This window comes from Bos javanicus, chromosome 29 (genome assembly GCF_032452875.1).
Source record: "Bos javanicus breed banteng chromosome 29, ARS-OSU_banteng_1.0, whole genome shotgun sequence".
Lineage (NCBI taxonomy): Eukaryota > Metazoa > Chordata > Mammalia > Artiodactyla > Bovidae > Bos > Bos javanicus.
This window is the reverse complement of record NC_083896.1, coordinates 43,649,779-43,675,365: the sequence shown is the minus strand read 5'-3', so window position 1 is coordinate 43,675,365 and position 25,587 is coordinate 43,649,779. Positions and strand designations below refer to the sequence as shown.

Below are 25,587 nucleotides of genomic sequence, written 5' to 3'. Positions count from 1 at the left end.
GACCTGGCCCAGCCCCGGGAGCCTTCCTAGGCATACCCTGATTACTAATGTAATGAGAGAGAGAAGACAAGAGACAGATGCACAGAGAATGTATAGGCAGAGTATTCAAAAACTTAGACATTTTTCCCACACCACTAAACAAACAAAGTGCTTTAGATTTTTTTTTAACTCCCTAACGAAGGAGATGACAGAGCCAGCAAGCTGACAAAGCCTGTTCAAAGGAGGATACAAGAAAGCAAGACACATATATGTTCAAGGGAGAAAAAGAGGAGGAATCCTGAAACAAGATTGCTAAATGAGATACAAAATTGGTCAGCGTGCTATAGGACAACTTTTGGCAAAGCCCCATAACCCTAAGGGTGGTATTGTTCACTGGGCAGAATCCTCTAGTGTGGCATGGGAAGAACCATGACCATCTCTCTGCCTTCATATACCCACTGCAGGGGACACTAGCTGGGGGGGTGCAAGTCCAGGTTGGGCCCCTTGTCAGACCCAGTTTGACTTATACCAGACCCGTGGGATCCTGCCCAGGCCAAAACCTGACGATTCACTGGACCAGTGAAGGTTTGATTTGGTCCCAGCTTTAGACTGAGCTGTGTGGTGTGCGTGCTCAGTTGTGTCTGACTCTGCAACCCCATGGACTGTAGCCTGCCAGACTTCTCTGTCCATGGAATTTTCCAGGCAAGAGTACTGGAGTGGGTTGCCATTTCCTACTCCAGGGATTGAATCTGAGTCTTTTGTGTCTCCTGCATTGGTAGGCAGATGCTTAACCAGTGAAACCTGTAGTCTAGTCAAGGCTATGGTTTTTCCAGTGGTCATATATGGATGTGAGAGTTGGACTGTGAAGAAAGCTGAGCACTGAAGAATTGATGCTTTTGAACTGTGGTGTTGGAGAAGACTCTTGAGAGTCCCTTGGACTGCAAGGAGATCCAACCAGTCCATTCTGAAGGAGATCAGCTCTGGGATTTCTTTGGAAGGAATAATGCTAAAGCTGAAACTCCAGTACTTTGGCCACCTCATGAGAAGAGTTGACTTATTGGAAAAGACTCTGATGCTGGGAGGGATTGAGGGCAGGAGGAGAAGGGGACGACAGAGGATGAGATGGCTGGATGGCATCACTGATTCAATGGACGTGAGTTTGAGTGAACTCCGGGAGTTGGTGATGGACAGGGAGGCCTGGCGTGCTGCGATTCATGGGGTCTCAAAGAGTCGGACACGACTGAGCGACTGAACTGAACTGAACTGAACTGAACCTGAGCTGGGCTCTGATTTGCCTGCCCTCCACTCCCAAGACTCCACCCTCTTCCCTTAGCCAACCAGTGACCCAGGGGTACAGCTGTGTTCTTTTCCTGAAGGGAGTCATACCATAATGATATTGAGGAGGATAGATCAGCTAAATGATTAAATCAGTTTAACCACTTTTATCTCCAAGGACTTCTATCTCCAAGGACTTCTATCTCCAAGATATTGCATGGTCTCGTTTGATAGGTGGCAGGTTTTTAAAATTTTATTTTATTGAAGTATAGTTGTTTTCTGATGTTGTGTTAATATCTGCTGTGCCTGCATGCTCAGTCACTCAGTCATGTCTGAATGTTTGCAACCCTATGGACTGTAGCCCACCAGGCTCCTCTGTCCATGGGATTTTATAAGCAAGAATACTAGAGTGGGTTGCCATTTCCTCCTCCAGATTTCTGCCTTATAGCAAAGTAATTCAGTTAAATAGGATTGGCCAAAAACTTCTTTTGGGTTTTTCCATAACATCTCATGTGTATATGCATACATTTTTTTTTTCTCTAGACTGCCTCTTTTATAAAGATTGGATTAGGGTAGGTGAGAATCACAAGTGAGGTGAAGTGAAGTGAAAGTCACTCACACGTCCGACTCTTTTCTCCCCCATGGACTATACAGTCCATGGAATGCTCCAGGCCAGAACACTGGAGTGGGTAGCCTATCCCTTCTCCAGCAGATCTTCCCAACCCAGGAATCGAACCAGGGTCTCCCGCATTGCAGGAAGATTCTTTACCAGCTGAGCCACAAGGGAAGCCCGAGAATCACAAAGATTTAAAAAATAAAGAAGAACCCACGTCAAAGCTGCCATCAGGTAGCAGCAGTGACAGTTTCTTGCCCTTTTCTTCCCTGTCTCAGTAATCGCCTCCACAGAAGGCAGACTTTATTGGAACAGCTCTGTCTTCCCTGTCAAGTCTCTGCGCACCAGTTTGCTGGCACTGCCCAGCAAACCTGGACAGTGGGGGAATGCCTGCCTTAGGCTGGTTTTATCACAGGATATTGGATATAGTTCCCTGTGCTGTATTTGCAGCATGGGGGATCTTTAGTTGCAGCATGTTTTAGGACCTTGCTTTTTTCTATTCTATATGTAATAATTTATACCTGCTAATCCCAAACTTTTAATACATCCCTCCCTTACCCCACCTCGGCAAGCTAGGCAGCAGTTTCTATTTTATGCATTTATTTATTTTAGTTTAGTTTTATGTATTTATTTAATTTTGGCTGTGCTGGGTCTTCATTGCTGCGTGAATTTTTCTCTAGTTGCAGAGAGTGGGGGCTACTCTCTCTTTGCGATATGCGGGCTTCTCATTGCAGTGGCTTCTCTTGTGGAGCCCGGGCTCTAGGGCACCTGGGATCAGCAGTTGTGGCTCCCAGGCTCTAGAGCACAGGCTCAATAATTGTGGCACACGGGCTTAGTTGCTCTGCGGCATGTGGGATCTTCCTGGACCAGGGATCGAACCCAAGTGTGCTGCATTAGCAGGCAGCGTCTTTACCACTGAGTCACCAGGGAAGCCCACGTGCCCACATTTTGTATCCCTGTGGTTGCCCTGGACACCCCTTAAATATCAGACAGCTGAGTATGAATGCCCAGGGTGGAGGAGCTGAGCTTATTCGGGTCAGGTTTTCATCCATTCTACAAGTATTTGTTCAGTGCCTGCTATGTACCTGGCACAACTCTGGGCTCTGGCGATTCAGTGGTGAATAAAACAAAGATGTGGGCCCTAGCAGAACTTACATTCTACAAGGGGAGATAAGGGATAATTAGTATCAGAACAGTGATGGATGCAATAGAGAAAAATGAAGCGGGAGAGGGGAGGGAAAGCCTGAGAGGTAAAGGAACACAATTTAGAGAGAGTGGCAGGGAAGATTGCGTGCAGAAGTGACGTTTGAGCAGAGATGTAGAGGACCTGAGGGAGGGACCACAGTGGGATGTACAGCCATGAGATCGCCTAGGAAATGGGTGTAGCTGGGGAAGCCATCCAAGGCTGAGCCCTGGTCATCTGACACTAAGAGGTCAGGAGATGAAGAGGACCCAGCAAAGGAGACTGAAAAGAAAGAAACCGGGTGAGTGAGATGTCCTGGAAGCCAAGTGACCAAAGCACAGAAAGATGACAGGTGATCCACTGTGAGCAGCACGGCAGCCGATTCAAGTAAGAAAAGAGGACAGAACTGACCAGGGCATTGAGCAACATGGAGCAAAGTGGGCCTTTTCAAGAGTGATTTCAGTGGAATAAAGCCTAAACGGAGTGGCCTCAGGAAAGAATGGGAGGAGAGACTTTCCCGGTGGTCCAGTGGCTGAGACTCCTCGCTCCCAGTGCAGAGGGCCTGGGTTCAATCTCTGGTCAGGAAATAGACCTCACCCACTACAACTAAAGATCCCGCATGCCGCAACGAAGATCACATACCCCAAGTGCCACAACTGAGACCTAGCACAGCCAAATAAATACCTAAAACAAAGAAGAATGGGAGGAGACGAATTGGAGACGAGCATGGTCCACTCTGCTGAGTTTTTTTGTAAAAGGGGACAGAAAATGGGACAGTTACTAGACGAGCAAATAGAATTGAGAGTTCTTTTTTTTTAAGTGTTAAGCACCATAAACAGGTGATTTAGGTGGGTGCAAGTGATCCAGTAAAGGCAGGGAGCCTTGTGGGGCCACATCCTTGAGCGGTGAGGGCAGGGTGGGTTTTGCCCAGGGTAGAGGCTCCCTTGGATGGAAGTGTGGATCACACAAGGGGATGTTCCTTCTGATTTTCTCAGTGAAATAGGAAGCACAGTCTTCAGCTGAGAGTAAGGGTGGAGAAGAACGAGTCAGAAGCTTGAAAAGAGAGGAGGGAATATGAAACCACCATCTAGGATGGGGGGAGGGACTGCGGACCAGGGAAGGATGGTAGGACTGCTGGGCAGTGTTAAAGGCCTGCTTGAGGCCCCGGATTATAAACTTAAGGTGAGATGAGTGAGGTCATCTGACTGCACAGGTACATTTGGGGTCAAGGGTGAAGGTGAAGTGTAGGCAGAGGGGCGTGTGTAACCAGGTCAGGGATTTTTCCAGTGAATGTGACCAAAGCAGAGAGGATCAAGGCAGTGGAGAGGGTTTGCAAGAGACTCTGGCTGGGTGAGGAAGATAAGCACACTTGGGAGTGGAGAGAGGACGGGAGCCAGCACCAATGGACGGGCCATCACGCGGGATCGAAGAACTCTGAGCCCAAGGGATGGAGGGAGTGAGGTGGGAAGATAAGGAAATCAAGAGACTTCCCTGGCGGTCCAGCAGTTAAGACTGCATGCTCCCACTGCAGGGGTGTGGGTTTGATCCCTGGCCAGGGAACTAACATCCCACATGCCAGGCAGTGCACCCCAAAAGTAAGATAAATGGATGAGTGGCTGGACATAATCATTCACTAAAGGAAATCAAATGCATTAGCTCTCTGAAGGGATTTCCATCAATACCCACAGTCCATCCAAAATGTTCAGAGGGACCATACCATCCTCCCAGCCAAGATGGAGAAAGAAGATTGATCAAGTTAACGTCTGGTGCAGACAGCAGAGTTGACGTCAGTTGATTCCAACAACCTGAGCTGGAGTTCTCCAATGTCACCCGCTCAGATGTCACACACTTTTGTCCAGGTGTCATGTCTGTGGCCTCACACTTTCCAGGACAGGGGTAGGGCAGGATCATGGGGTTTCTGTCTCATGGTGTCATCACCACATCTGTTCTTTAATTATGAGTTGACCTTGATGTCTGGCTGGCTGCCCGGTGGTGACTGTCCTCTCATGCCCTTGTAAAGGAATGTGTGCACTCCCCACACTGATGGGCTACAGATAAGATCACATCCTGGGTGCTGATAATCATCTCTCCAATACCTGGCTTTTTGGGGCACCTCCCTGAAGTCCCTGATCACACTGTACCCCACCCCTAGTCCTGACATGCTAATGTGCTAACACTCCTGACCAATAGCACGAGGGAGGTGGGCACCGTGGCACAGGTGAATGGGGCTGTAAGCAGTAGGAAGGGGGCTGCTCTGCTCTGAGAGGGTGCTGAGAAATCACACACACACACACACACACAGAGTCTACCATGCCCAGCTCTCCTGGATCTCCAGGAATCTTTGGGCCAATCAATAGATTGCAGCCTGGCTGGACAAAAATCCCAAGGCAGGATAAGCCATGGATGGTGGAAGGAGTCACATTTGAGCCCCAGGGATCTCCCCAGTCCTTCCCGGCTCCCTTTGAAGTCAGAAAGAGGCTCAACACTTATACTGAGTACTTGGTGGCTCCCTCTCCACCCATCCTCATCTGTATGGATGGCCTGCCCCTTGCCTTTTCCGCATGCCAAATACTATCTTATCATTGGAAGATCCCCTCAAATGTTCCCTTCTGGACAGAATTTGTCATTTATTCCACTGGGAGCACACTGGTCCTCCCCTCTATAGGGGTGCTCACCACATGGTTAAACACAAAACCTGTCTGGCTCCTCTGCTGGACCTGAGTTCCTGGGCACTTTGGCTTCCCCAGAGCCTGGCATGGGTCTGGCATAGGGCTGAATAAATGAAATATGCTGGCAGTTAGAGTGAAGGAATGAATAAATGAATGGATGGATGGAGGGGAGGGCAGAGGATGGGTGGATGGGAGAATGGGTGAATAAATGTGGGGGTGGGTGCATGAACAGATGGATGGATTCCTGATAGAGTCAGGGGATGATGATGAGGAGGAGGTCACCTTATCAAGAAAGTGTGGGCTTCCCCAGCTCCATCCTCTAGAACAGTTTTCATTTTAAGGGTCCCACTTCCTTCCGTAAGCTTAGGTCCCTGCGGGATAGATACAGAGAGTTCTGGGTCTCTCTTCTTCCCTTAGCTCTAGGCTTAGCATTTTTAGGGGGTTCACATGAGGCAGAAATGGCTAAAATAGTGTACACTGAGTTCCCACTATGGGTCTAACACCAGGCTAGACATTTTTACAGATGTGGCCTTGTTTAATAAAAATAGCACCCCAGTTCTGTGAAATTTGTTCTATTATCTCATTTTTACAGCTAAGAAAATGGGCTCAGAGACACTAAGTGAATTATCTAAGGTCATACAGCTAATGTCTAGCAAAGGATGGGATTTGAACTTAAAACCTACTCAAGGAGCCAGGGCTGGATGGGCTAGAGATCAAGTGACACCGAGGAACCAGAGGCCGGGATGGCGAGCAGTAGGGCCAGCCCTGCTCTGGATACAGGGGCTCTGAGTTCTAGTCCTGGCCTGGCCTCTTTTACTGGCAGACAGTGGGTGAGACTTTGCCCATCTCCAAGCCTCAGCGTCCACGCGTGGATCTGCTGCCCCTCGGGGGTCTCTTCCAAGTCAATGTTGCAGAAATAGAGGTGGATGTAAGGAGCTCCTGGCCCTTCCTTGGGACGTCCCCTCCTTTCTCTGCCAGCTAGTGACCAAAGGGCAGGGCTGCCCATTAGATAATAGTTAACTAGGTCTGAGGTCCCATCTATAAGGAGGCCACCGAGCTGGCCAAGATTCCACAGGATGCAGTGGGTAAAGGTGCTGGGAGGGGTGGTGGGGGCCGCTGCCCTCTTGGGGCTGGGGATCATTGTGGGTCACTTTGCCATCCCCAAGGGGGCTGACTCACCAGCCCCCAGTGCCTCAGCCTCCCAGGACCTGGACCTGAAGATCCTCGAGACCGTCATAGAACAGCTAGATGCCAACAGGATCCGGGAGAACCTTAGGTGAGAGGCCTGCCTTTGCACCTCTCCCGTGTGCCAGAGGCCCCTCCCTGACCCTGGATCCACCCCTCTCTCGCCCACCCTGCAGAGAACTCTCCAAGGAGCCACATCTGGCCACCACCCCCCGGGATGAGGCGCTGGTGCAGCTGCTGCTGCAGCGCTGGCAGGACCCGGAGTCAGGCCTGGACTCAGCCAGGACCACTGAGTATGAGGTGCTGCTGTCCTTCCCCAGCGGGGAGCAGCCCAACCGTGTGGCTGTGGGTGAGTTCCGGCCCTGGCTCCGGGATGCCTGTGGGCTGGGGCAGCCGCCGGGCCCCGCTCCGACACCGCCCTCTCTCAACAGTGAACTCCACTGGGGCCATCCTCTTCTCCTGCCGACACAGTGAAGAGAACCTGACTGGGGAGCAGGGGGGCCCCAACGTGGTGCCGCCCTATGCTGCCTATGCTCCCCCCGGAACCCCGCAGGTGGGCCTGGGATGCCCCCTCCCCACTGCCGGCCCAATTCCCCCTTGTTCCCACCTCAGCTGCTCCCATCCTGACCCCAGGGGCTGTTGAGAAATGCCTCAACTGGGGCGCAGCCCCCACCCAGAATGTACTCGCTTCCACACTCCATTACTACTCCTTTTGCCCATCGTTTAGTCATTCAACAAACACTAACGGGCCCTGCTCCAGGCCTGGCCTGATACAGGGTACCTGGACACAGAGCACAGAGAAAACCAGGTGTGACTTGGTCTTGGGGAGCTGAGAAGCTCTGGGTAGGGTAGGGGGGCGGGATCTAAACCCTTCATCCTGCCATTCAGCCTTTCCCTCTCTTTCCTGGGCCTGGCTTCAAGTCACCTTCTCTTGGGAGTAGGGCCCCCTCGTCTATGCCAACCAGGGCTCGGAAGAAGACTTCAAGGAACTGCAGAACAAGGGAGTCAAACTCCAAGATAGCATCGTCTTGACCCGCTATGGGGGTGTAGGGCGCGGGGCTAAGGTAAGCAGCAGCCCCCAGTGCAAGGGGCTGGGTGGGGAGAGGGGCCGGCAGCAGGCAGGAGGAGTGAGGGGAAGGGGATGAGCAGTGCTGAGTGGGGCACCAAGCCCTGGGCTTGGGGCAGAAGAAGGGGGTGATTCCTCTTTCCACTCACGATGGCTGCTGTGGGACTCCGCCCACCCAGGTTCTAGTCCATGGGTAGGCCCAAAGAATACTTCTGTGCTATGTAACCATGGGTGCCTCCCCCAACATCCCCAAGCCTTGGGAAATAAAGGAATTGGGGAAATTTTTCGGCTTTCATATTCTGGAAGTCTAAGTCCTCCTGTGAATATCTCCTGTGAAATTCTCCTGAATATTTGACTTAAATCCCTCCTATTGTCCCCTCCCACCCACCAGTTTGCTTCATTTCAATACAGAATTTTGACGGAGGATTCCATGCCTATTGCTATTTATTATTATTTATTTATTTTTTAGCTGCACTGGGTCATGGTTGCTTGGTGCTGGCTTTCCCTAGTTGCGGGAGCAGGGTGGGAGGCTATTCTTCATTGCGGTGCAGGTGACTTCTCCCGTTGTCTAGCACCAGCCCCAGGGCACTTGAGCTTCAGTGGTTGCGATGCATAGGCTCCACAGTTGTGGCTTAAGGGCTTACTTGCCCTGCTGCAGGTGGAATCTTCCAGACCAATGTCCCCTGCATTGCAAGGCAGATTCTTAACCACCGGACTACTAGGGAAGCCCTGTCTATGGTTTTTAAATGTTTAATTACTTACTTATTTTAAATATTAAAAGGTATATAACAAGAGATGGGGCTAGGGAATTAGTGTTTAGTGGGTTAAGAGCTTCAAATTTGCAAAATGAAGAGCGTTCTGGAGATAAATGGAGGTGATGGTAGCACAGTAATAGAAATGTACTTAATGCCACTGAACTGTACTTTTTTTTTCCTTTATATTTATTTGTTTGGCTGTCCTGGGTCTTAGTTGTGGCACTTGGTACTCTTTAGCTGCAGAATGCGAACTCAATTGTGGCATGTGGGATCTAGTCCCTGAACTGTACACTTAGATACTAAATTTTATGTTATGTGTATTCATCACAGTTTTTTCTACAATAATAGTAAAGCATATTTATCAGTTTTCAGAATCAATAGCTAGAAAAAAATAAAAGATTATAATTGCAAGCCATAATGAGAATATGATTAACCTAACAATATAAAGCATCTGCCTGCAATGTGGGAGACCTGGGTTCAATCCCTGGGTTGGGAGGATCCTCTGGAGAAGGAAATGGCAACCCACTCCAGTATTCTTGCCTGGAGAATCCCATGGACAGAGGAACCTGGTGGGCTACAGTCCATGGGGTCGCAAAGAGTCGGACACGACTGAGTGACTTAACTTTCTAACTTTCTAACAATATAAAATAATTACATACAATTTGGGGGGTCAAGCAGAGTGATGTGGTAAGCGGAAGTGCGTACATGCACAAGTATGCCATCCAGCCAGTCTATATCTCTTGGTTGGTGCATTTAATCCATTTACATTTAAGGTTATTACTGACATGTATGATCCTATTACCATTGTCTTAATTGTCTTGGGTTTATTTTCTGTTGATATTTTCCGTCTGTTGTGTTTCCTACCTAGAGAAGTTTCTTTAGCATTTGTTGTAAAGCTGGTTTGGTGGTGCTGAATTATCTTAACTCTTGCTTGTCTGGAAAGCTTTTGACTTCTCCAACAATATGAATGAGAGTCTTGGTGAATATGGTATTCTTGGTTGTAGGTTCTTCCCTTTCATCACTTTAAATGTATCATGCCATTCCCTTCTGGCTTGTAGAGTTTCTGTTGAGAAATCAGCTGATAACCTGATGGGAGTTCCCATGTATGTTATTTATCAATTTCCCCTTGTTGCTTTTTAAAAACATATATGTAATATTTATTTATTTGGCTGCCCCAGGTCTTAGTTGCAGCACATGAGATCTTCAGTCTTCGTTGCAGTCCATGGGATCTTTAGTTTCCGTGTGCACACTCTTAGTTGTGGCATATGGGATCTTTGTTCCCTCACCAGGGGTCTAACCTGGGCCCCCCACATTGGGAGCGAGGGGTCCTAACCCCTGAACCACCAGAGAAGTTCCTCCCTTGTTGCTTTTAATATTTTATCTTTGTCTTTAATTTTTGTCCGTTTGATTACTATGTGGTTCAGTGTGTTCCTCCTTGGATTTATCCTGCCTGGCACTCTCTGTGCTTCCTGGACTTGGTTGACTATTTCCTTTCCCATGTTAGGGAAGTTTTCAGATATTTTCTCAGGTCTTTTCTTTCTTTCTTCTCTTTCTGGGACCCCTATAATACAATTGTTGGTGCCTTTAATGTTGTCCCAGAGGTCTCTTAGGCTGTTTTCTTTTTTCTTTTTTTTTTCATTCTTTTTTCTATATTCTATTCTCTGGCAGTGATTTCCATATTCTATCCTCCAGGTCATTTATCTGTTCTTCTGCCTCAATTATTCTGCTATTGATTCTTTCCAGTGTATTATTCATCTCTGTTTCTTTGTTCTTTCATTCTTCTAGTTTCTTGCATCTTCTCCATTTTCCCAAGATCCTGGATCATCTTCACTATCATTATTCTGAATTCTTTTTCTGGAAGGTTACCTAACTCCACTTAATTTAATTGTTTTTCTGGAGCTTTATCTTGTCCCTTCATCTGGGATGTAACTTTCTGTTTTTTCATCTTGATTAACTTTCTGAAATGTGGTTTTTGTTCTAACCAATTGTGGTTCTTCTAGCTTCTTTTGTCTGCCCTCTGATGGAAGAGGCTAAGAGTTTTGTGTAAGCTTCCTTATGAGAAGGACTGAGTCTTGCTCTGGTGGGCAGGGCTGTGCTCAGTAAAGCTTTCAGATCAGATCAGTCGCTCAGTCGTGTCCGACTCTTTGTGACCCCATGAATCGCAGCATGCCAGGCCTCTCTGTCCATCACCAACTCCCGGAGTTCACTCAAACTCACGTCCATTGAGTCAGTGATGCCATCCAGCCATCTTATCCTCTGTTGTCCCTTTCTCCTCCTGCTCCCAATCCCTCTCAGCATCAGAGTCTTTTCCAATGAGTCAACTCTTCGCATGAGGTGGCCAAAATACTGGAGTTTCAGCTTCAGCATCATTCCCTCCAAAGAAATCCCATGGCTGATCTCCTTCAGAATGGACTGGTTGGATCTCCTTGCAGTCCAAGGGACTCTCAAGAGTCTTCTCCAACACCACAGTTCAAAAGCATCAATCCTTCGGCGCTCAGCATTCTTCACAATCCAACTCTCACATCCATACACGACCACAGGAAAAACCATAGCCTTGACTAGACGAACCTTTGTTGGCAAAGTAATGTCTCTGCTTTTCAATATGCTATCTAGGTTGGTCATAACTTTCCTTCCAAGGAGTAAGCGTCTTTTAATTTCATGGCTGTAGTCACCATCTGCAGTGATTTTGGAGCCCAGAAAAATAAAGTCTGACACTGTTTCCACTGTTTCCCCATCTATTTGCCATGAAGTGATGGGACCGGATGCCATGATCTTTGTTTTCTGAATATTGAGCTTTAAGCCAACTTTTTCACTCTCCACTTTCACTTTCATCAAGAGGCTTTTGAGTTCCTCTTCACTTTCTGCCATAAGGGTGGTGTCATCTGCATATCTGAGGTGATTGATATTTCTCCCGGCAATCTTGATTCCAGCTTGTGTTTCTTCCAGTCCAGCATTTCTCATGATGTACTCTGCATAGAAGTTAAATAAGCTGGGTGACAATATACAGCCTTGACGTACTCCTTTTCCTATTTGGAACCAGTCTGTTGTTCCATGTCCAGTTCTAACTGTTGCTTCCTGACCTGCATACAAATTTCTCAAGAGGCAGGTCAGGTGGTCTGGTATTCCCATCTCTTTCAGAATTTTCCACAGATTATCGTGATCCACACAGTCAAAGGCTTTGGCATAGTCAATAAAGCAGAAATAGATGCTTTTCTGGAACTCTCTTGCCTTTTCCATGATCCAGCGGATGTTGGCAATTTGATCTCTGGTTCCTCTGCCTTTTCTAAAACCAGCTTGAACATCAGGAAGTTCAGGGTTCACATATTGCTGAAGCCTGGCTTGGAGAATTTTGAGCATTACTTTACTAGCGTGTGAGATGAGTACAATTGTGTGGTAGTTTGAGCATTCTTTGGCATTGCCTTTCTTTGGGATTGAAATGAAAACTGACCTTTTCCAGTCCTGTGGCCACTGCTGAGTTTTCCAAATTTGCTGGCATATTGAGTGCAGCACTTTCACAGCATCATCTTTCAGGATTTGGAATAGCTCAACTGGAATTCTATCACTTCCACTAGCTTTGTTCGTAATGATGCTTTCTAAGGCCCACTTGACTTCACATTCCAGGATGTCTGGCTCTAGGTCAGTGATCACACCATCGTGATTATCTGTGTCGTGAAGATCTTTTTTGTACAGTTCTTCTGTGTATTCTTGCCACCTCTTCTTAATATCTTCTGCTTCTGTTAGGTCCATACCATTTCTGTCCTTTATCAAGCCCATCTTTGCATGAAATTTTCCTTTGGTATCTCTGATTTTCTTGAAGAGATCTCTAGTCTTTCCCATTCTGTTGTTTTCCTCTATTTCTTTGCATTGATCGCTGAAGAAGGCTTTCTTATCTCTTCTTGCTATTCTTTGGAACTCTGCATTCAGATGCTTATATCTTTCCTTTTCTCCTTTGCTTTTCACTTCTCTTCTTTTCACAGCTATTTGTAAGGCCTCCCCAGACAGCCATTTTGCTTTTTTGCATTTCTTTTCCATGGGGATGGTCTTGATCCCTGTCTCCTGTACAATGTCACGAACCTCATTCCATAGTTCATCAGGCACTGTATCTATCAGATCTAGGCCCTTAAATCTATTTCTCACTTCCACTGTATAATCATAAGGGATTTGATTTAGGTCATACCTGAATGGTCTAGTGGTTTTCCCTACTTTATTCAATTTAAGTTTGAATTTGGCAATAAGGAGTTCATGGTCTGAGCCACAGTCAGCTCCTGGTCTTGTTTCTGCTGACTGTATAGAGCTTCTCCATCTTTGGCTGCAAAGAATATAATCAATCTGATTTCAGTGTTGACCATCTGGTGATGTCCATGAATACAGTCTTCTCTTGTGTTGTTGGAAGAGGGTGTTTGTTATGACCAGTGCATTTTCTTGGCCAAACTCTATTAGTCTTTGCCCTGCTTCATTCCATATTCCAAGGCCAAATTTGCCTGTTACTCCAGGTGTTTCTTGACTTCCTACTTTTGCATTCCAGTCCCCTATAATGAAAAGGACATCTTTTTTGGGTGTTAGTTCTAAAAGGTCTTGTAAGTCTTCATAGAACCGTTCAACTTCAGCTTCTTCAGCGTTACTGGTTGGGGCATAGACTTGGATTACTGTGATATTGAATGGTTTGCCTTGGAAACTAACAGAAATCATTCTGTCGTTTTTGAGATTGCATCCAAGTACTGCATTTCGGACTCTTTTGTTGACCATGATGGCTACTCCATTTCTTCTGAGGGATTCCTGCCAGCAGTAGTAGATATAACGGTCATCTGAATTAAATTCACCCATTCCAGTCCTTTTGAGTTCGCTGATTCCTAGAATGTTGACGTTCACTCTTGCCATCTCTTGTTTGACAACTTGCAGTTTGCCTCGATTCATGTAAAGCTTTAATCCAATTATTTGCTAATGGGTGGGGTTGCACTCCCTCCCTGTTAGTTGTTTGGCCCAAGAGGACCTAGCCCTGGGGCCTGTGGGCTCTATGATAGGGTTAATGGCAACCTCCAAGACAGCTTATATGAAAGGGGGTCTTCTAGGAGTGCTCCTGCCAGTGTCCCCATCCCTTGGTGAGCCCCTGCTGACCATCGCCTCCACAGGAGACCCTGCAATACTAACAAGTGGTTCTGTCTCCTGTGGGGTCACTGCTCCTTTCCTCTGGGTCTTGGTGCCCACAGATTTTGTTTGTGCCCTCCGAGACTGGAGTCTGTTTCACCCAGTCCTGTGGAACTCCTATAATCAAATCCCACTGGCCTTCAAGGTCAGATTCCCTAGGGGTTTCCAGTCCCTTTGTCAGATCCCCAGGCTGGGAAGCCTGACGTGGGGCTCAGAACCTTCGCAACAGTGGGAGAACTTCTTTGGTATATTGTGTTCTCATTTGTGGGTCACCCACACGGCGGGTATGGGATTGGATTTAGTCGTGATTGTGCCCCTCCTACCCTCTCATTGCAGCATCTTTGTCTTTGGAAGCAGGGTATCTTTTTTTGATGGGTTCCAGCGTCCTCCTGTTGATGGTTGTTCAACAGATAGTTGTGATTTTGGTGCTCTCACCGGAGGAGATGAGTGCATATCCTTCTACTCCACCATTTTGAACCAGAAGCCCTCTCATCACAATTTTAAAAGAAGTAAAAATAAATACCTATGTACATACATACATAAAAGGAGTGCCCTTGATAAGAGCTGGTGGGAAAAAAAAAGAAAGGAAAGGGGAACAGGTGTAGTAAAATGATACAGACAGTGAAACTCTCAGCTTTTAAAAAAACATATAGAATGAAAAAAGTTTTCTCATAATGCTACCCTCCAAAGAGGTAGCTTTGTTTGTTTGTTTATGGAATGTGATCCAGAGTTTCCTTGGGAAGAAGAATATATGAAGGTATATTCTTCTTTCTCTTTTTTTTATACAAAAAGTGTACAATACCCACTGTTCTGAACTGTGCTCTTTTCATATTAATATATCTTAGAAGAAATTCCCTGGTGGTCCAGCAGTTAGGACTCCTTGTTTCTACTTCAGGGGGCCCAAGTTCCATCCCTGGTTGAGAAACTAAGATACCGAAAGCCACTCAGCCTGGCAAAACAAAACAAAACAAAACAAAAAAACCAACCCCAAACCAAACAACCAAACAAAAAGTCATCCTGGAGATCATTCTCAAGTGGTACATAAACTCTGTCCTTGATCTCTTTTTTTAATGTACTGTTTTGTTTTCATTGACTTAAAATATATGTAACATAAACTTTACTATGTTAACCATTCTTTAATGGGCCTTTGTTGCTGTGAGGGCTTTTCTCTGTTTGCAGTGAGCACGGCTTCTCATTACAGTAGCTTCTCTTATTGCAGCTCCTGGGATTTAGGGCACAGGCTCAACAGATGTGGCACACAGGCTTAGTTTCTCTGAGGCATGTGTGATCTTCCTAGTTCAAGGACTGAACCCGTGTCCCCTGCATTGGCAGGCAGATTCTTTACCACTGAGCCACTAGGGAAGCCCAGTGAACTGTACGTTGCAATTAAGAACATTCACAGTGTCAAAAAAAAAAAAAAAATTCACAGTGTCGTGCAGCCATCACTACGACCCATTTCCAGATTGCTTTCATGGTTCCAAGTGAAACTCTGTACCCACTTAACACCCTTATTCTCCCTCTGCAGCCCCTAGTAACCTGTATTTGAGTTTCTTAGCCTATTCTAGGAAGCTCACGTAAGAGGAATCATGCAATATTTGCCTTTTCATGTCTGGCTTCCTTCACTTAGCACAATGTTTTGAGGTTCGTTGATGTATCAGAGCTTCACTCCTTTTTAAGACAGTAATTTACGTTTGCATGCTGTATACTAGGTTTTGCTAATCTGTACATCAGTGACGGAGAGTTGAGTTGTTTCTATCTTTTGGCTACTATGAATAGTGCTTGTATGAATAGGGGTGTAGGAGCACATTCTCCTTCCTTCTTACAGCTGCATGCTACTCCTCTGCAGGGTACCTCAGTCTCACGGCCCCACTGATGAGCCGTTGTCTACGCTCAGCAGTCTTCTGCTGTCTCAAGCAGCACTGCAACAAATGACTTGCGTAAGAGTCATCTTGCTGGGAGGAAGGCAGACCTGTACTGGCTTCCACAGTGATGAAGGGAAGAAGAGGAGCAATGTGAGATGTGCCCCCCTTTCACCTCCCTTCCCTAAACACAGCCTCCTCTGCTTCCTGCAGGCTGTGAATGCTGCCAAGTACGGGGTGGCTGGAGTGCTAGTGTACACGGACCCCAGAGACATCAACGACGGGAAGAGCTTGCCAAATGAGACCTTCCCACACTCCTGGTGCCTGCCTCCCTCGGGTGTGGAGCGGGGCTCCTACTTCGAGTATTTTGGGGACCCCTTGACTCCTTACCTTCCAGCTACGCCCTCCTCCTTCCGCCTAAACTCTGACAATGCCTCTGGATTTCCCCCAATTCCCATTCAGCCCATTGGCTTCGAGGATGCACAAGTCCTTCTCTGGTGAGCTTGAGCCCTGGGGTCTCCTGCCCACTCTCCGGTGGTGGCCCCCAACTTCAACCCCACATCCATATTTGCTCTGAAGGGCCTCCCCCTCCTCCCCAGTAACCTTGGAGGAAACTTAGCGCCGGCTGACTGGCAGGGAGGACTGGGCTGTGACTACAATTTGGGGCCAGGCTTCCGGTCGAATGGTATCTTCCCAGAAGACGGGTAAGATGGAGCCCCCTCCTCCCCCAATGCTCCCATTCTCTTCCCTTGTTATACTTTCTTTTTTTTTTTTTTTAAATGTATGTATTTATTCTTTTATTTTTGGCCGTGCTGGGTCTTCGTTGCTGCACGTAGACTTCCTCTCATTGCAGCAATCAGGGGCTGCTCTCTAGCTGTGGCGTGCCAGCTTCTCATTGTGGTGGCTTCTCTTGTTGCCAAGCACAGGCTTTCGGGCACGTGGGCTTTAGTAGATGTGGGCTCAGTAGTTGTGGCTCACAGACTCAGTTGCTCCACGGCACGTGGCATCTTCCTGGACTAGGGATCAAATCGGTTCCCTTGCATTGCAAAGCGGATTCTTGACCACTGGACAACCAGGGAAGTCGGTTATGCTTCCCTGACCCTAGGCTTCCTCGCTGCTCACTTCGAGGCCTGGCCCTTCCCTTTCTCCTCTTTCCCAACCCCTCCTTGATTCCAAAACACCTGTCTTGTCCTGGGGAAGCCTGTGAATCAGTTGTGTGCTCCACAAGGCTCTGTGGAGTCCCCTGACCTCACCTTGGACCTCCGTTCTTCAGCCACCCTCTCTCTTGAACGCACCAAGCTCCTTCCCAAATCAGGGCCTCTGGACTTGCTGTTCCGGCTGATGGAACACTCTTCCCCAAGCTCTGCCATTCCTGGCCTGCCCTAACACCCCACCTGCCACCAGGCACCTTGTCAGTGTCCCCCCAAGCTCCCTCACTGCCTGCAGTTGCTCACTTCCTTGGGGTCTGGCTGCTCCAGGAGAGGGAGATCCGACGAGGGTGGGGTCCATGTCTGTCTCAGCCATTGCCCAAAGCTGGTACGATGCTGACATACACTAAGTATCCAGTAACCGAGTGAGTACAAAGGAGAATTGGAGTCAGAAGAGCTGGGCTCTAGCCTCGCTGTCTCTCCTGGTATTTCGAAGCAGGTGACTTTTCCAGGTTCCTTTCTGACTCTGGGCCTCAGGTTTTCCTGCATTTTGGAGGGGGAGTGGGCGGTGCCGAGACTCCTGTCCCCCTCCAGCCAGGTGAACGTGAGTGTCCACAACCGTCTGGAGCTGCGGAACTCCTCCAATGTCCTGGGGATCATCCGCGGGGCTGTGGAGCCAGGTGAGCGCCTCCTCACGGCTCCCGGCGCCCCCAGGACCCCGCCCAACCCTGGGCGCCGCTGACCACGCCCCCTCGGCCCCGCCTGGCTGCCCCGCCCACCCATGCTCCTCTGAAGTTTCTGACTCTGCTCCTCCTGCCAGACCGCTACGTGCTATATGGAAACCACCGGGACAGCTGGGTTCACGGGGCCGTGGACCCCAGCACTGGTACTGCCGTCCTCCTGGAGCTCTCCCGCGTCCTGGGGACTCTGCTGAAGAAGGGTGAGCGGGCCGCCCTGCCTCGGTCCAGGGACTCGCTCCCCAAGAGGGCACCTAAATCCAGTCCTCCCTGAATTTTGGGCGCTGACACCCCCTCCACTCTTGCATTGGCCTGTGCCCAAGCCTAAGGGCCCTCGGGACAGACATGCATGACACTAGCCCTGGCTTCGCTCAAGCAGCCTAGTGCGGTACAGGGAACTCTTGCAATACCTTCTGAGGGTCTTCTGCACCCTTCCAGTGAAGCGAGATCAGGTGTGGTCGCGAGCAAAGCTGTGCCCAGGCTCTGCCCACGGAGAATCTCAGCTTGGTTGAGGCAGGGGGACAGACAGTCGTTAACTCTACAAACACTTCAGCCATGCCTACTGTGTGCCAGGCCAGCTCTAGGCACTGGACGTCCCCCCAGAGAACCCCAGAATTCTGACTGTAATGACAACTATGAAGTATGCTATTAGGAAAAATATCTACCGGGCTTTCCAGGTGGAAGCCAGAGCTCAGGGAGGTGGCAGTTCCAGGTGGGGGTGGGGGTCCAGGTGGGAAAGAGTGGCTGCACAGGTGGCAGAGCTGTGTGTTTCCTAAAAATAGGGACATTTTCTTTCATAACAATGCTACAATGATCAGAATCAGAAAATTAAAATTTTTTCCAGTTGTTCCAATAACTTTCAAAAATTACGTATTTATATTTTGGCTGGTCTGGGTCTTCACTGCCCCTTGAGGGCTTTCTCTGATTGCAACGTGCAGCCTTCTCTTGTTGTGCAGCACAGGGCTTAGTTACACTGAGGCATGTGAGATCTTAGTTCCCGGCCAGGGATCGGACTTGTGTCCCTTGGAAGATGGATTCTTAACCACTGGACCACCAGGGAAGTCCTTCCTTTAACATTTAGAGCAAAAGAATGTTCTGGTCCAAGAGTCAATCCAGGAGCACAGGTTGCCTGTGTAGTAATCGCATGGGTCATCTGTAATAGTTTCTTAGCTGTTCTTTCTTTCCTATCCTGATTATTTAGTTTGTTGACTGTCTCTCAATTTCGGTTTCTCGGATTAGATTCAGGTTATGCATTTTGGGCAGAAAAAAGCGTGGGAACTTTCCATTGCAAGCATATAATCATTTTATACTTAAAAATTTTTTGATTTAAAACAAAAAGATGAGAAATGATCAAAGGGGACTGAGTTGCAGCCAGAGATGGGAGTACAGCCCAGAGCACACAGTGCCATGGAGGGTGAGGGGAGTCTGAAGGAGGTGAGGGGCAAGCAAGCACTCCGAGGCTTCCAGGAGGTGACTGAGGACTGTGGCAAGAGCAGTGAGGGCATGAGGCGGAGATGGGAGCCAGCCTGCAGGAGGCTATGAGAGCGATGTGGGGCGTTGGTTAAGCCCCTGGATTCTGGAGCCAGATCCTGAATTTGAACTCTGGCTCTGCTGCCTACCAGCTGTGTAACCCTGGGCAAGTCATTAAACCTCTTTGTGGCTCCATTTCGTCAATGGAGACAATGAGAGTCTGTCTCTCAAGACCTTGTAAGGACTGGCTCAATATGGATAATGCTCTAAGGACAATGTGTGTTTCATCACCAAATGAATAGGAGTAGGGGCCGGTTTTGCATAAGATGCCAGGAAGAGAGTTAGGGGATCCAGAGAGAAGAGGGGCAGGGCATTCTGGTAGAACGGACCACCGGACTGAAGGAGATTGTTGTCGGGGGTGGGGGCCAAAGTTGAGGTGTCACAGCAGAGGAGAGGCCCTGGTAAAAAGAGGGCGAAGCCTCAGCGAAGGTTTGGCCGGGGAGGTGCCAAGACCTACCTCCAATGGCCAGCTGCCCTGTGGGTTCCAGCCCTCTCTCCCTCCACATGCCCAACCTTCCCCCTAAGCCACCCCGAGATCTGGGGGATCTTGCCCTCCAGCACTTTATCCTTCTCCCCAGGCACCTGGCGTCCCCGCAGATCAATCGTGTTTGCGAGCTGGGGGGCAGAGGAGTTTGGTCTCATCGGCTCCACAGAATTCACGGAGGTGAGTGAGCCCCGCAGCTGGGCACTCGAGAGGATTCCCGGGGCGGGCCGCGCGGGGCTGACGTGGTCGGGTCCACCCGCAGGAGTTCTTCAGCAAGCTGCAGGAGCGCGCCGTGGCCTACATCAATGTGGACATCTCGGTGTTTGGTATGAGGGGCGGCAGGGCCGACTCGGGGAGCGGGGACACGAAAAGGCGGGGCCCAAATAGAGTCTTCCTTGGATCCTCTCACAGCCAATGCCACCCTGAGGGTGCAAGGCACGCCCCCGATCCAAAGCGTCGTCTTCTCCGCGGCCAAACAGGTGGAAAGGGGAGAGGGGCTGGGAGCGGGGTGGGAGGAGGCTTGTCGGGGGCGGGGCTACACGGGGTAGGCGGAGCTGATGCTTCGGAGAGGGGCCGGCGGTGGGACTGAGGCTGCGGGGAGGGCCTTGAAAGATCTGCAGGATTGCGCAAGGGCTGGTGCGGAGGACCTGCCTGGTTGTTGGACCTGGGGAGGGGCCAGCGGCAGACTAGATTCCCCTCCACTCAGATCTCCGCACCGGGCTCCAGCGGTCTCAGCATCTATGACAACTGGATCCGATATTACAACCGTAGCAGCTCCGTGTACGGCCTGGTCCCCAGGTGAGCCCGGGACCGGGATGGGGACCCCAGGCTGGTGAGCTGGCCCAGCGCCCTGCAGCCTGACCATATTCCTTCCCATAGTGTGGGGACTCTGGGCGCTGGCAGCGATTATGCCCCTTTCATTCACTTCTTGGGCATCTCCTCCATGGACATCGCCTACACCTATGACCGGGTAAGCAGGCACCCCTTAGTCCCCAGCCCGGGACTTCGCTCCACTAGCCCCCTCCTCTCTCGGGCTGCTCCTGTGCAAACTGCATCCATCACTCAGTAGTTGTGCTACCTCGACCAAGTTTCTTTACCTCTCTTGAGCATGTTCATCCTCATCTATATTATTTTATCAAATTTAAGACACCACTGAGTATAAGATGCACTGTTGTGATATGCATTATTCAGAAGGGAAAAAATACACGGTCAGTTGAATGCAGGATGACATTGACTGTAAGAAGCATCCTGATTTCAGAGATCTTAAAATGTGAAAAAAAGTTTGTCTCAGAGTACATTAAAAAACAGTATAAAACGGGTGATTTGAGGGTAAAATGAGATAAGGGCTGCAGAGTGCCAGACTGTTTCCCTGTTTGATGCTCCAAAATACCCTTTCTCCCCTCCATGGCCACTCTGCTCCTGAGTGGTGGAGCTGGGATGTGAATCCTCCTGTTTGACTGCAAAGCCTCAGGTTCTTCTCCTTCATGCGAAACAGGAAGCTGGCACCTGACCCAGCTCTGGACTTAGTTGTGTGACATCAGGAAGGTTACTTAACCTCTCTGAGCCCATTTCCTCCTCTGTAAGGTGGGAACACCTAGAACCTGCTTCACAGGTGTGGTGACAACTGACTTGAGATAATGGCTCTACACTGAACTCCTCCTTCCACTTCTCATCCCAAGCCTGTCACTGTGGGTCTTGTTTCCTCAGAGCAAGACCTCAGCCCGGATCTACCCCACCTACCACACAGCCTTTGACACCTTTGATTACGTGGACAAATTTTTGGACCCTGGTGAGGAAGGGGGCAAGGGGTCTCCTGCGGCGGGAGGAGGCAGGGCTGAAGGCTGAGCCTGGCCTCATCACCCTCCCCGCCAGGTTTCAGCAGCCATCAGGCCGTGGCCCGGACCGCGGGAAGCGTGCTGCTCCGGCTCAGTGACAGCCTCTTCCTGCCCCTTAACGTCAGTGACTACAGCGAGACCCTCCGCAGCTTCCTGCAGGCTGCCGAGGACCTCAGGGTCCTACTGGAGCAGCACGGCATCAGCCTCGGTATGGAGACCCCGATATTGAGGCATGGGGAGCCTTATGCCCCCAGGGCTAAGATGCTGGCTGTTCTCCCCCAGGACCTTTGGTGACTGCGGTGGAGAGGTTTGAGGGGGCAGCCACGGCATTCAACCAACGCATAGCAACACTGCGAGAGGGCACCCCCGAGTAAGCAAGGGTTGCAAGCAGGTGTCTGGGAGGGCAGCATCCAGGGCAGGATGCAGGCTGGCAGCTGGGTGGTTGTAGGGTGACCAGAAGGTCTTGTCACCCTCAGTCCCCTGCAGGTGCGGATGATCAATGACCAGCTGATGCTCTTGGAACGGACTTTCCTGAACTCACAAGCCTTCCCAGAAGAACGCTACTACAGGTGAGCCTGTCCAAAGCTCTTGGGAGGTGCAGTGAGATGAGGCTGGGCAATGGGTACCCATCCAAGGGAGGAGAATGTCACTTTTGCTGGCCTTTAGAGCACAACCCAGTCCCTTGAGATGGCTGGGGAGTGAGGCTCAAAGAGGGAGAGGCAAATCAGTTAAGGTCACCCTGGGACTACAGCCTACATCGCCTCCCACTACCAGCAGAGAGGTGCATTTGTCCCTAGCTGTATACAGGAGCTGTTGCAGGCTGAAGCTCTGCTCATTCTTGGCCCCTGCATGACCTTGATCCTCCCCCATTTCTCCCTTCAGCCATGTGCTCTGGGCACCCCGCACCGGCTCTGTGGCCACGTTCCCTGGCCTGTCCAATGCCTATTCCCAGGCCAAGAACGCAGGCCACGAACCTGCAGCCTGGGCTGAGGTGCAGAGACAGCTCAGCATCGTGGTGGCAGCCCTGGAGGGCGCGGCAGCCACCCTGAGGCCTGTGGCTGACCTCTGACCCCGCCCTCATTCTTCAGCTCCCACCTACTCTCTATCCTACTCACTCCCCCTCCAGGTTTCTTTGACTATGTCCCCATCTCCCTTCATGCTAGGAAAGGGCACGACCACAGGACCCTCTCAAACTTCGGAGGGGTCCCACAAGTGTGGACGCTTGAAGGGAGTGACAAGCCCCAGATGAAAATTTCCCTCTTGCTGGATCTTCGTTGGCAGAGGGTGAACAGGAGACAGGGATGAGGGGAATGACGAAACCACCAACTGCTCTTGGTAGCAGATGAGTGAAGATGGGACGCATAATGCCAACCTTAGATGTCAACTAAGAGACACCAGAGCCACCCCACAGTGATCAGCAGGGAAACTAAGGCCCAGGGTGGACAGGGCATAGTCCAGTTTGGGTTCCTCTTCCCCCACGGCCCCAGCATGTCTCAACTCCTCCCTGCCCTCCCCAAATAAATCAAGCTGAGCTTTTGTTCCTTGTACTGTGCGGGAATCATGAAAAAAGAAACCTGAGTGGTTCAGCCCCAGTCTCGGGGCTCTGGGAGGACCCAGTCCTCTTCATACCTCGGTTGTGGGTCTGTCCACAGCCTCATCTTCCTCCTCTGCCATGACCACGTCTTCCAGAGTGCGCCCTCCAAGTTTGTTCCCCACCAGTATCTGGCAGGTCCCGGCAGGTGGCAGCCCCTCCTCAGTGTAACGACCCCTCAGGAACACCACTCTCTCCTGTCCATCTAAGGGTAGTCCGTGGGCCTGGCACAGGTCCCGTGCCTCGTTGGGCCCATCCAGGGCCAGCAGGTGGACCATGAAGCCCAGGGGCAAGGTCTGGCCCTTGGGGGTGCTGAGTGCACGAGCAAGGCGGGCCAGGGCTCCCCGGCGGGCACGGCCCACGTGGCACTGCACAGCGCAGCTCTGAAGGTAGGGCAGCGTCCTGAGCAGGCGAAAGAGGCGGGCGGCATTGCCTTCACGGAAGGCGGAGTCAACTGCCAGGGCAGTGCGCAGGGCCGGGCAGGAACGCAGAGCTGCAGGCAGCCGCAGAACCTCGTGGAGGGCCTCTACCGAGCCTGGAGGGGCGAGAAGCGCGAATGAGGATGCTGAGTCCGGGAGCAGGCCCGCCTTCCGTGCTATCCCCTTTCAGTGGTGTCTGACTCTTGGCAACCCCATGGACTGTAGCCCACCAGGCTCCTCTGTCCATGGGATTCTCCAGGTGAGGATACTGGAGTGGGTTGCCATGACCTCCTCCAGGGGATCCTCCCAACCCAGGGATAGAATCCCTGTCTCTTACATCTCTTACATTGGCAGGCAGGTTCTTTACCACTGGTGCCACCTGGGGAACCCATCCCCTTAGGTTTCCCCATCCCCCTCCCACCTTCATGAATCTTCAACCACCTTCTCTGGCCTTCCCCCACCCCCAACTCACTCCTCCTCCACCAGCTCCTGCTCTGGCCACGCCATATCTCAAGCAAAGCCAATCCTCCCTACCCCTTAAGGTGAAGTCGCTCAGTCGTGTCCGACTCTGCGACTCCGTGGACTGTAGCCTGCCAGGCTCCTCCGTCCATGGGATTTTCCAGGCAAGAGTACTGGAGTGGGGTGCCAGTGCCTTCACTATCTAGGTTCAACTGTCCCATTCCAACTCTATCCCCTCCACTTTCATAATGAGAAAGCCGAGACCCAGAGAAGGGAAGGGACCGGTCAGAAGGTTCATGTAGGGGCTCAGTGGATCTTGTGCAATGGCTGAGATACACATTAAGGAGACATTTAGGATGGAGAGGGAGCTAGTGGTGAGGTTTGAAAGCTTCTCCTTCCTTTTTTGGCCTCCACTGTCTCGGCCTCTGCTCTGCCGCGGGGACCCTGACTCACCCAGGTTATACAGCAGAAAGAGGCCCTGGAAGGTGGCCTGGCGGGGGTGGGGACCGGCGCCCAGCGCGTAGCAGCGGCGCAGAGAACCGAAGCTCTCCTGGACCTGGGCTTGCAGCAACATTGGGTCCACTGGCCCGTGCGTCGCGTTGGGTCCGAGCCGCGCCACCACGGCCAGCAGCACAGCCAGAGCCGATTCCAGCACCAACGCCGTCTCGACGTCGCTCGCGGTTTGCAGGGCCAAGTCCAGCCGCACCGCGCGCAACCGGTCCGCCACGAAGCTGGCCACCTCCGCGCAGGAAGCGTCGGTGCGCTCGGCCACCTCGCTAGCCAGGTAGCGCACGGTGGCCAGCAGCACGGACGGCGGACGAAGCTGACTCGGCGGGGGCCGGATCTTCCCGGCGGCCGGCCGGCTGTACTCCTTCACCGCGCGCTGCGGGTCGGCTCGGGGCCTGTCCCTGCGGCACCCCGGCACCACCTCGAAGCGGTGCAGGCGGCGCTCCTTTTCGCGCTGTGCGCGCTCGGCGGCCGGACACATGTCCAGGCACGTGCCCACGGGCAGCTCGTAGCCGGGCATAGGTGGGCTGGGGGGAAAGGACGGGCTCTCAGCATCCAGTGGACAGCGGCGGCCCCTCGCCCCATTCTGCGGGAGAGCACGCCAAGGCTGGCGAAGGCGGGGCCAACCCCTCTCGGCCCGCCTCCCCGCCCTGGTCTGAACCTTCCCCCCGCCCGTCTGGCCGCCGCAGTCCTCACCGAGTCCTGTCGCCTCCCACAGATCTCCGTGCAGGCCTCCCGAGATCCTCTGCGTTGTAGTTCAACGTCGCCAACACTGTTTCTCAGGTTCAGGTCCCACTAAAGCCCAACCACAGTGCACCGCTATAGTCGGACCACTCCCATGATGCACCACTTTATAGTTCCCTTCCGCAACCAATCGCTTTGCAGGAGAGGCGGGGCAAGTGTGGAGCCACGCCTTCCCGGGCTCCCTCCCTCTAATCCCATCATTGTTTAGCTCTGAACCACCCGACCCAAGTGGGGAGACCCGCTTTGGTTCCTCTTTACCCGATAACCTGACTCAGTCGGCCTTACTGCCGTTCTTTTCTGTTCCCTTGAGGACTCTTCTCCCTGTCTTCTAGATCAGGGGTCAGCAAACTTTTTCTACAAAGACAGTAGATACTACAAAGACAGTATCTACAAAACAGTAGATA

At 50.9% G+C, this 25,587-nt stretch overlaps 2 protein-coding genes across 2 annotated transcripts; one reads left to right on the top strand and one right to left on the bottom strand.

The window, feature by feature from the left end:
* Nucleotides 1-5,877: 5,877 nt before the first annotated feature.
* NAALADL1 (N-acetylated alpha-linked acidic dipeptidase like 1) lies at nucleotides 5,878-23,000 on the top strand. Its single transcript, XM_061406896.1, has 18 exons — nucleotides 5,878-6,995; nucleotides 7,081-7,253; nucleotides 7,336-7,457; nucleotides 7,846-7,968; nucleotides 15,943-16,226; nucleotides 16,329-16,433; nucleotides 17,472-17,557; nucleotides 17,698-17,817; nucleotides 19,723-19,808; nucleotides 19,891-19,954; nucleotides 20,040-20,107; nucleotides 20,335-20,426; nucleotides 20,508-20,598; nucleotides 21,336-21,417; nucleotides 21,501-21,671; nucleotides 21,746-21,833; nucleotides 21,940-22,032; nucleotides 22,346-23,000. Exons 1-18 carry the CDS (start codon nucleotides 6,796-6,798, stop codon nucleotides 22,530-22,532), a joined length of 2,235 nt encoding a protein of 744 aa, XP_061262880.1. The 5' UTR covers nucleotides 5,878-6,795; the 3' UTR covers nucleotides 22,533-23,000.
* On the bottom strand, nucleotides 22,997-25,579 carry SAC3D1 (SAC3 domain containing 1). Its single transcript, XM_061406909.1, has 3 exons — nucleotides 25,136-25,579; nucleotides 24,386-24,966; nucleotides 22,997-23,589 (listed from the first exon to the last, which is right to left on the bottom strand). Exons 2-3 carry the CDS (start codon nucleotides 24,957-24,959, stop codon nucleotides 23,087-23,089), a joined length of 1,077 nt encoding a protein of 358 aa, XP_061262893.1. The 5' UTR covers nucleotides 24,960-24,966; nucleotides 25,136-25,579; the 3' UTR covers nucleotides 22,997-23,086.
* Between the last annotated feature and the right edge of the window lie 8 nt (nucleotides 25,580-25,587).